Source organism: Belonocnema kinseyi, chromosome 1 (genome assembly GCF_010883055.1).
Source record: "Belonocnema kinseyi isolate 2016_QV_RU_SX_M_011 chromosome 1, B_treatae_v1, whole genome shotgun sequence".
Taxonomy (NCBI): domain Eukaryota; kingdom Metazoa; phylum Arthropoda; class Insecta; order Hymenoptera; family Cynipidae; genus Belonocnema; species Belonocnema kinseyi.
This window is the reverse complement of record NC_046657.1, coordinates 118,102,089-118,114,046: the sequence shown is the minus strand read 5'-3', so window position 1 is coordinate 118,114,046 and position 11,958 is coordinate 118,102,089. Positions and strand designations below refer to the sequence as shown.

The 11,958-nt window shown below is 31.0% G+C and overlaps 1 protein-coding gene across 2 annotated transcripts in view; it reads right to left on the bottom strand.

Annotated features, from left to right (window-relative positions):
* The window catches only part of LOC117167636 (sodium/potassium-transporting ATPase subunit beta-1-like), an 81,147-nt gene that overhangs the window by 54,826 nt on the left and 14,363 nt on the right, over positions 1-11,958 (bottom strand). The window contains exon 2 of one of the 2 annotated variants that reach the window (XM_033352714.1): positions 5,703-5,843. The exons of the other annotated variant lie outside the window; for it this stretch is intronic. Coding sequence (XP_033208605.1) covers positions 5,703-5,843 — 141 coding nt within the window. The remainder of the gene's footprint in view (positions 1-5,702; positions 5,844-11,958) is intronic. 2 annotated transcript variants of the gene reach the window in all.

The window sequence follows — 11,958 nt, the reverse complement described above, 5'->3', positions numbered from 1 at the left end:
GGGTATATTCGGATTCAGCGGCTCAAAATACATAAGAATCATACCTTTTTATCCTTGGACATATTATTGCATACGGCAGCATTGCCCGCTCCCGGACTAAATCATCTATTTGTCATGATTTCCATCGCATCTCTATTGGTTTCGGGTTGATGCCGAAAGGAAGGAACCCCTGTGATTGGCTACAAAAATATTGCAAATTTATACCCGTACTCCTTTTCCAACGTTTCGTCAGGGGGGGGGGGGGTAACCCCTGTACTGGTCACAGGAATAGTGTAAGGTCCCCACTACCCCTTTTCCAACGACTCCTGGGGACGGGAAGCCACCCCTGTGATTGGTCACAGAAATAATGTAAAGTGACACCCCTACCCCTATTCTAAGGCCTCGTCGGGGCGGGAAGGCATCCCTTTACCATGTACCTTTGCCATACCCCTTTACCATTCTCTTCACCATTTCTCTTGACAATTATTTTCTTTTACAATGATTTCCATTTAGAATGTGAAGAGCCATGGTTTAGGGGGTTTTTTGACATGTAAATCGATATATCTCTGATTTTCTGGGAAACTATCACTAGCAGAAAAAAATGTTTAAAACAAGAAATGTGTATTTCGATGTGACCTACAACTTTTATTTGAAAGCTTTTTTGGATTTCGCATATTAGCTAAGATAAATTTTAAAAAAAACCATGAGTTTTATGGGCTTTTGATGATTTTGCCATGAAAATCAAATTTGCGCCAATTTTACTATCATATTCGTAATTAGCGCGTCAAAATACATAAGTATACGAAGTTCAGAGACAATGGAACTTACACCCTTTTCGGAAGTTTCTCCATACAAAGATTTTCTAACGAAAAATAGTTGAATTTTCTGATTGCGTTCTATTAATTCAGTTTACGTTTAAGCGAAAAGTGAAAAGAAGACGAAGTTTCTTAAAAACAGAGAGAAAAAAGAATTCGTTAAGAAATGGAGGAAAAGGAAATAGGGAGCACAGTGTGAAATCTGAAATATGAAAGTGATTTTCAAGCTTATTATTAACTAATTATTGAGCTATACCGTTGAAGGCTATCTTTAGCAAAATTTGAAAACTTTAATCAAAATTATTATCAGGAGAGGTATTAAACGTTATCTAACTTAGTAGCGTTATTACCTCCACTGATCCCTCTGCCCTGTTAACAACCGACGTTTTTTGTATGTCCCCCCCCTCCTTTAATTCACGTAGTTTATGGACAGCCCGTAACGATTTGTATACTTTTATACTAAAAATTGGCATTGTGTAAAAATATTGTTATATAGCAGTTACAAAAAAAGTTGCATAAATGTTGAGTATGTTTTTTATTTGTTTCAATTTATTATACGGTAACAATGGTTTACTCTAATAATTGTTTAGTCTCACAGGAAGACAACATCGTTATTCATGCAATTAACTTCTTTGCGCGAGGAAGTATCAAATGTCCAGCCGTAATAGCTTTTTAATTTCTATTTACAACAATGTATCTTAATTATAGTCGAGTGGCAAAACTGTTTCCTGTTTTACTATTCACGTAATAAAAGCGCTTCATTACATGAACTTTTTTTTACGAAAAACAGTAAATATATCAAATTCAGTCTAAAACAGCTTAGTGGTTCTATTTATAACTTTAAGAGATAATTGATCTTTTTATTTCCAAAACCTTGTTTAATATTTCGAAAGGGTAACATTCCCGATAATTCACTAAAAATGCATATTAAAAATTGCACTGAATGCAGAAGAAGTGATTTAAGAATGAAGTTATGTATGCACAGGAAAAAGTATTATTAATAATAAAAAATGCAAACTATTTAAGCGGACAATTTCTTCTTTTGAAGTACTTAAAACTCAACTGCAAATTAAAGTAATCAAAGTGATGCTCTTGAATCTTATGCTTTTAACATTAAAACTTAGAAATGTTCTAATTATAAACGCTCAATAAGTTATTACATGTTTAAGATATAAGTTTTTACAACTTTACAAATAAATAATTTTAAGATTAATGCGGTGAAACTGAAACCTTTTAAACTTCTATAAATTGAACGGTTCAATTATTTCTGGTTACAAAGTACAAAACCATGATCTCATTCTCAATATTCTAAATTCAAGACATTTAAGTAATTTTAAATTAGAAAAATAAATATAATAATAAAAATAAATCAAATAATAAGTTTGAATCACTACAATACAATACAATGATGACTTACAAAATTTAAATTTGGGAAATTCAAACGATCCAAGGCTTTCTATTTCAAACATTTTAGTTTCTAATTGTTTGGCTTTAAATATTAGATTTATACTTATTCATTTGCAATAAACAGTAAAATATTGCTAAATTTTCCAAACTGTTATTTTCTTTAATTAAAAAAATTTCAAATTAAGCGGATTAAAAATGAAATACTTTAAACTGAAATAACATTTGAATAGGATTTGAAGTTGGATTACAGCGTTCAATTATAAATCTATTAAGTCGAAACTATTTCTATTCAAAATATTTGATAAAGTTTAAATCAGAAATTTAAAGTTCTTTAAATAACAATGTTTTTACTTCGAAACAATTCAATCTTTAACATAAGCTTAGAATCGTCTTGTAAAATGAATTCTTGTTAAATTACACAGGCCAACATGATTTTGTTGTCGGAAAGTGGAAGGTCATTTCCGAAGTAATTTTTTCGTAGAATCCGAATCCAGGGTTAGAATTGACCCATCACGTCAGTATTTTAAGATATTTAAGGTTATGTATCCCAAAATGGCGTTTTTGGCTACTTTTGAGGTTATTTACAGAAGACACAGCAATTTTTGGGATTTTTTCTTTAGTTGTATCATATAGTACTGCCCTTTCTCTTTAATTTAAGAGAGTCGCAAAGTTCAATTACCATTTTTCTTTACCAAGTTACGCCAATTTGAAATTACGAGATATGTCCCATTATGGCTTGAACATTTATTTTAAATACTTTGAGACAGACCAAAAACGCCATTTTTTGGGTACATAACCTCAAATATCTTAAAATACTGTCTTGATGGGACAATTCTAAACCGGGATTGAGATTCGAAGTAAAAAATTACTTGGGAAATGACCCTCCACTTTCCCACAAGTGACATGACCCCATTATTTGCAGGCCTGTCTTATTAATGCTCGAGCTTCAGTTTATTAAAAAAAAATTAATAAATTATATATATTTACAGTTGGCCAACTTAACACTTTTTTTTGTTTGATCAAAAATGTTCAAATTCAAAAGCTCCTAATTTTGTATTCTTTCAAGTCTTACAAACCTCAGTTTAAAATATTCTATATTGAAAATTTACGCTTTAAAATAAAGAGCTGAATGGTAAATTTTTAAACTAAAAGATATTATAATTACGCACGGTGTATTGAATGATTTCATCATTACAAAATTTGACAACTAAGCTTAAGATTTATAAAAAAAAATAATCGAACTTATTTTAAATTATCATGAGATATTGAATTCGTAATATTTTAAATGACTGGATAAATTTTTCTTCTCGAAATTTGACAGATTCCAGGTGAAAATAAATTCACTGTCATTTCCTTATTTTTACCAAAATTTGGTAAGTACAATATAAAAACATGAATAAAAAAAATATTTGTACTTCTCTTCAGTTTCAAGTATTTCTTAGAAACAAGTTTCTTCACCATTTGAAACTAATATTTCTTTTATTGTGACTGACAATCCACTTATATTAACATCTATTAATTCATTTTCAACTGAATTTCCACATTTTTCGGCAGTAATTCGGCATCTGGCACATATTTTTCATTTAATTTTACATTAAAATTTGGTATGGTAGTGTACATTTTAACGAACATATGCTCGAAACTTTTAAATACCCGCTAAGTATCATGGAGGCGCCTAGGCTTCCGCTCTTAAGGTCCTTTATCAGAACGTGTAATCAGTTCTGAATTTTGAGGCCGAACGTTTGAATATTTTTGTCTAATTTTTTGTTTACGTCATCTACATAATCATATCTCTGAGCAAGAACAGCTGGTTTTTCGATAAAATATTTATATTTTTTCCTTAGCAACGAAAATAGAGAACAATAGCAGTGGCGCTTAGTGTTAGCTGCCCATGCATTTCCACAGCGTGTCTGTTCACTCGTGTCAAACTCCAGTCGGCATACACCTCCGAGCGAGTCAAATTATCCGGAACAAATGAACCCGGGCTTTGGCATTAGATTGCAATCGGTTACAAAAACTGGCATTGTGAAATCATTGAATAATTTCATTTTAATCAGAAGAATTAATTAATTTACATTCTCACAACAAAGTGAAAAAAGATTCTTGATAATTTGTTAATATTTACAGTAATAATGGAAATCTCTGGGCAATAAATAAGTTCAATTTCTTGTTATTATATTGATAAATTGATTCTGGCCATAAAAATTAAATAAATTCATGATTTCATAATATCAGTTTTTGTAACATACCGTTATCTCATAACAATAAATGGGTCATTTTATCATTACGGATATCAGAATGTGTAATCGATTCTGAATTTTGAGGACGTACGGTTGAAAATTTTTGTCTACTTCTGAATACGTCATCCACATAACAATATACATACATAAGAACATTATCTCAAATAACACACATAACAATATCTTGGAACAAGCAGAGTCAGTTTTTCGATAAAACGCTTATATTTTGTCAGGGGCATCGGAACGATTTTGTTAATCTTTAATGCGTATAATCAACCCACATATAATCTAGAATATATAATCTATAATGTAAGCATTTTATTGAAAAATCGGCTATTTGCGATTCAAGATATGATTATTCAGATGACGTATGCAAGAAATTATACAAGAATATTTAACCTAATAGCCTACAAATTCAGAACAGAGTACTTAATTGCTAAATATTTGGAACCAAACAAAGTACTTTTAACATTCGTTAATTGTGTCATCAATTGCAGACAATAATATTTGTATGCGATTTAAAGGAAAAAATTATTTAAACAAGTGTTTTTTTTTAAATTGCTGAATATCCGAAAGAAAACATATTACTCTCTAAATATGTTGACAGTGTCATTCATTCTAGAAAATAATTGTTCTCAATCCTTACGTTTACAGGGAGAAACAATTGTTGAAATAAATAATAGTTTTTTAAACAAGTCAGAGTAATTTTGAAAATACTTGAAAACATTCTACTGGCGGATCACAAATTATTCATGTTGAAAAATCTTAAAAAGTACCGGATTTAGCTTGAATGTCATGGAAAACTGCAGTTTTCTAACTGCGGCTGTTTCGGGGTGTCTGCCGACTGGAGTTTGACAACGATCAACAGGCTCGCCGCGGAAATGAATGGACAGCTAATAATGAGCGTCGCTGTTATAGTTCACACGTTTTTTTATTATTAAACAAAATATAAGCAGTTTATCGAAAACCCAACTTCTGCTTGCTCCAAGATATGGTTACGCAGTTGACGTATACAGAAAAATTAGACAAAAAAATTCATCCGTGCAGCCTCAAAATTCAGAACCGATTACACATTCTGCAAAAGGGCCATAAATAAGAAAACCTATATAACAGAAGATTGTCTTTAATTCAAGTATGCGTCAGCAGAGTAGGCATCGTATTCATGTAATGGATAATCAACGTGAAGCAGCGGAGAGAAGAATAAAGTACATGTTTGAACTGTGAACAATTTATTTTATGGTTTGTAACTGTTATGTCTTACCGGGTGATGTTCCTATAACACTGCTATCGAGTATGTATGTTGGTCTGTGTTCGCTGAGTGTTGCTAATAACCCCTTCATGCAAATGGCAAAGAATACTGCAAGGCAACTCAAGAAGATGGTGTAGAAGAGTACGGTTCTACCTGAAATTAAAACGCTAAATTTTAATTTGCTTCGAAATGTTTCAGGAATATATAGCTTATTTTGTTCAACATATGTGGGAGAAAGTAATTTTAAATCGTTTTTTAAACCGAATGTTGACCTTAGTCGACCAAATGATTAGATAACACACATTTTAATTTTCGATAACGATATAAGCTGAAATCGACTTTTTCGATTCGATATAAATCAGCGCGTGTGTCGAATGTCGAATCGAACGTCGAATTTCCGATTGAATCGGATCGAATTAAAAAAATTTATCACATTTCAAAATTTGACATTCAAAGACGTGCTGATTGTTGCGAATCATAAAAGTTGATCCCTGAATATAGATCGGTTTTGAAGATTCGATATTCGGTCAACTTAATTCCAAAAGCCAAATTTTTTCACATTATTAGTAAGAATTTTGGAAAATATGAAAAAATACGTTTCTAACTTTTTATTCTTTTTTAAATGTAGAATTCAAGCTTTTTTTATTTATAAATTGATATTTCTGTTCATTAACGAAAAATACACTAAATTATATTCTTTGGTCTGAAGAAAATTCGGACATTTTTTGTACGAAAATTAAAAATAAATCGTAATTGAAGAAGATCAATGTGAAGGTCCAGGATTATCTAAACAATTTAGAGATATTCTTTGTTTATTCAAAGTAACAAATATTGCTCTTTTGAATAACCTTCAAGAAATTACAAATTTTAATTAACCTTTTAATGTCATCATATGAAAAAACAGTTTAATGTTTTATTAAATGTATGAAATTAATAAATTTGGAACCCTTTTGGGAAGGCAACAACATGTTTCAGCTCATTTAAAATATAAGCTTGCTAAAAAATTGGATAATATATTTGAAAAATAGCACACATTTTGTCTTTATAACTTTGTCTACATTTTACTAAATATTTAATTTTGATATCTTTCGCATTACGAAAATGAGAAGAAAATAACTTTCTCTTTTATTTAAAAAATTGTATTATGATTAAAAATCATAAAAATGTCATTTTTCCCTGACCACGGCGAAAATGACAGAAAAATGTCAGAAAAAAACGACTGCTGAAAAATGATCGGCCTATCAGCCCTATCATTCTTTCTTTGCCGTTTCCCAGTTTCTTTTGCATAAAAATAGGGTGAAGAATGACGCACTTTCTGTAGTTATTTTTCAGACATATTTTTTCGAAAGGGAATAGAGTATTCTATCATACTCAGTTGATAACGTCAAATATAACAGGAACATTTTATCTAGTAATAGAATTATTTGCATAGAGTTTAAGTGTATCGTTTTTAATTTATAAGCGGTTAGAAAATTGTGCTTTCTGTTTTTTAAGTACAAAAATTATTTTTGCAACTAAGTATTTGGCCTATTCGTGATTTTTTAATTTTTAAGAAAACTTTAAAGTATTATATAACGCTTAGTATTGCATAACGTTAAAGGGGCTCTAAACTCACCTAAACCTAAATAAATGTTTGACATTATGTTAATTTGGACCTATCCAGTTTTCCTCAAATATAAACGTTTTGAGGTCCTTCAGAGTCAGAAAAAACTGATCCAAGAATAAAATTAGTTAAAGAAAATTCTACAATATCACCCTTAACTATTTAGCTTCACCCAAAACTAGTATTAAATTTATCTGAATTTGGATCTATTCAGTTTTTGTCAATTCAAAAAGTTTAGAGACTCCCTGATTGAGAAAAAACGGCTTTTCCAATCATGTATGTCAGTTTCGACGGAATTGTAAAATAAGATTATCCTTTGTTTGTCTAAAGACAACTCAATTTCGTTACACAGTAAATCCCAGCGGTATTATTTATTTAAAGTTGGATAAAACCTGTACAAACAAACGACAACTACAATTATCTGACGATGGATAATTTTTACTCGTCTCTCGTGATAAGAATATTTACTATCGGATAATTGTAGCTTTCAATTTTCAGAATAATGTCTCTGGAATTTACTGTGTAGCCAACCTTCTACCACTATATTATTTATTGTTTTAACCATCAATTATTTCTAATAAAAATTATTACAACAGGTGTAATAAAATAATAAATATTTATAAATAATCAGGAATAGCATTTTTAAGTTTGTTTTGTAAACGAAATAAAAAGTGCAATCAATCGAGTGCGAAGTGCAAAACACGTAATGAGAATTTTAAATTAATAATAATATAAATAAATTACACACCTCGTTAAACGCGAAGGAGCTGTGAGGAAAGGGAAACCAAACATTGTTTGTCAGTGGTTTGTCCTTTAATTTTAAAAGATCTTTGCGCAAATGTTAGAAAAGCACAAACGCTGAGCTCGAAGCGCGTGGTAGGGGAAACTATGCAAGAGAAGGTCATTTTAAAGAGTAGGCCATTTGGATTTAATAGAATATATGTGAAAAAATGTCTTAAGGCCTTTGATTATAATATTTGGCACAATATTTAGCATAACTTAACAAAATTTTGTCGAGATATTATGAGTAACAAATGTATGGGATTTAAAAAACTGGTCTATGGCAAGGAAAGAAAAGAAAAAAATATTTGACTATATTACATGAATAGTTTTTATGAAAATAAAATTGTTCCTTGGTAGATTTTTGTATTGTAATTAAAGTTAAGAACCAGATTTTGGTTCTATAATTTTTTCAATAGTTCAAATAATTTTCGCTATTACACATTATTAAACCGATTGGAGTTTGAAGTTGATCAGTGATCATTTACAATTATGTATAAAGAAGTATTCTTTTTCTTTAATTTTTTAACCAGAAGTAATGGCCCACACTCCAATCGGAAGTGTGGAAAATCAGCTTCGAAAATGCTCCTTGAAACATTAAAAACAGGTAAATAATTGATTTTATGAACTGTTTTTACATTCTCATCGTCTGTCTGTCGTTGTCTCCAGATTGGGTTGAGCGTCAGCCCAATTTAGAGGGGTGTAAAAATAAAGAACAAGTTCATTAGCCAGCTATTTTGGACATAAATTAAAAAAGTTACAGCATTTTCAACATTTTTTTCCAGATTAACAAATTCTATGCACGACTATCCATATCAATCAAAAACTCTAACAATTTATATTTATGACATTTTTCGGTAAAAAGAAAATTATCCAAGTTATAACACTGTCAAAATCCCGCAGAACAAGCAAAAATGAACATTTTAAGCCAAACAGCACACGATATGAAAAAAAGTGGAAATAAAGAAAATGTTACTTTTTAATAGTCCTACAAGATTATCACAACAACTTTTGAATTTTTTCAAAGAATAACAAATTTAAATTTTGATCCCATAAAAAATAATAACAAATCAAAAATTAAATTTTTCGGTCAAACTATACAAGATACAGAAAATTTTAAAGTAAAAAAATTGTTTATTCAAAAAGATCTACCTTATGAATTACTTTTTAATAAGATGCGTAGTTTTTGTTTTAACCAGGAAAAATAACATTAACAATAAAATAATGAAATTTTTTGAACACGAAATGCAATATTTTGAATTATTATAATACATAAGTGGGTTAAAAAAACAATGAATACTTTCAGTCAATCTTTGTGACAATTTCTCGACCACGCTCAGGTTGCACCTGTGTACAAAAAAATAAGAAACTTTTGAAAATTGATCGGGGGAAAATTCTACCCCCCTCCCCACCCTCCGACTCGCCCAACCTAGACTGCAGTCTGTGTAATCTATATGGAAAATCCGCTACTGCTTAGATATATATTCTCCTAATAGTTATTTCTGATACAAGGACCCTACATGGCACTTCTTTGGCATAATTCTAAAGTTGCAGTACGAATCATCAGTCGATCATAAGTGCGAAGAGGTTGCAGAGTCATCATCTCAGAACCCGAGAGGGAACCGAATCCAATCCACTCCAGTCCAATACAATTCATTCCAATCCAAATCAATTCATTCCAATCATATTCACTCTAATACAATCCAATTAATCCAATCCAATTCATTACATTCCAATCCAACCAAAACTAATCCAATCCAATTCAATTTATTCCAATCCAATCCAACGCAATGTAATCAAACCCAATTAATTTTAATACAATCTAATGCAATTCCTTCCAATCCAATCCAACGCACTCTAATTAAATCCGCACTAATCCAATCTAATTCGTTTCAATCCGTTCCAAGGCAATCCAATTATTTCTAATCCAATCCAATTCATTCCAATACAATCCAGCCCAACACCATCCAATACAATCTAATTCATTCTAATCCAATTCATTCCAAGGCAATCCAATTATTTTTTATCCAATCCAATTCCTTCCAATACAATCCAGCCCAACATCATCCAATCTAATTCATTCCAATACACTGCAACCCAATCAATTCCAATCTAATTAAATTAATTCCAAATCAATCCATTCTAATCTACTAAATCCAATCTATTACAACAAAAGAGTAGAAAAGGTGGAGTTTTACTCATAGAAATAAACAATTTCCTATAATACCAATCCAATCAATTCCAATCATTAATTCCAATTCGATTCAATTATTACAATCCAATTTACTTCAATCAATCACAGTAATACAAGATGATGAATTTTAAATGTAGATGAATTTCATTTTTGCATTAAATTAAGTTAGTCACTTGATTTCAACCCGTAATGGAACTTAAGTGCAGAGTCTCCTATCTGATCATACGAGTAATATGATGATTAACTGACAGGTATGTTAAGTTTAGGATGATTTTCATTCGCGAGCTCTGAAATTCAATATGGTATAGTAGTTTCGTCAACGCTTCTTTATTTTGATACATGTAGTCAGACCTATAACGGATTTTATCATGAATAGAATAATCGTTTATAAAGTGTGTCCCATATTTATAGGGCCACCCCATTTTTTAAGGATAATTTTTTTTCTATTGAAACAAAATGCACCAAATATTTTGAGTGGATAAATGAGTCGAATTAACGATTTTTCCTAAAATATAGAGCTCGCACTTCCATTCGTTCATTTATTTGGACATTTTTTCGAAAAAATAGGTGTCCCAAATTAATAGGGCCACTAAAAAAAACTTGAATTTTTTTGAAGAATAATAAATAATTCGTAAAATAATGCAATTTAAAATATATAATATTAAAATTTTACTTCTTACATGCCATAAACATATACATATGTGTGTATAAAAACTAAATATTGTGCGTGAATTCCCAAAGTAATTTACAATTGTGTTTTTCTTTTAATTTAAATTTTTCCCGAGGATTTTTCACATACATACTTTCCCACATACATTCTTTTTGGGGATTATCGACGTATTTTTCCTATTTTAAAGGTGTACATTCGCACAATATGTTCGAAATAAATGTTTCTCCTATTTTTATTGCGGGGATCCCCGTAAGTAGCGGGAGTTCCCGCGTTTTTCTCGCTTTACCTGGCGTGCACATATGTATACTCCTGGTATAAATAGGCTTCCGAATGCATTTTTGGCCAGTTAAATTGTGCTTGTGCGTTAATAATATTCGAGGTAACAAAACAAATATGGGAAGAGGGAAAGCATTGTCTGCAGAAGAAAAGGCGTCAATTGATGCGTATGAAAAATGTGGGAAATCACAACGTGAAATAGCGAAGCTTATAAACCGATCGAGAAATGTTATTTACCTGTATATAAAGAATAGAAGTAATCAAATAGTGAAGAAGAAACGTGGACCACGGCCAAAGCTCTCAGATCGTGACAAACGAAAAATAGTCGCCGCCTCGCAAACAACTAAGGGGTGCAGAAGAATAAAAAATGATGTGGCTCCTCAAGTGTGCAAAAGTACAGTGCATCGAGTATTGAAGGATTCCCCTAATTTAGTATGTGAAAAAATGCAAAAAGCGCCTAAACTGAAACCTCATCATATGCAGGCACGCTACAATTTTGCAGAAGAGAAGCTGCATTCGACGCACGAATGGTCAAAGGTACATACTTAGACAGTGCATTTTTTCTCATGACAAATAATTAGTTCCTTCAAGCCTATGTAAATAAAGCTTGGGTCTTTTACTTGCTTTTCAGATTATCTGGTCGGACGAAAAAAAATTTAATTTAGATGGTCCTGACGGAATGCGTTATTATTGGCGTGATCTGAGACATGAGCCTCGTTATTTTTCAACCCGAAACTTTGGAGGC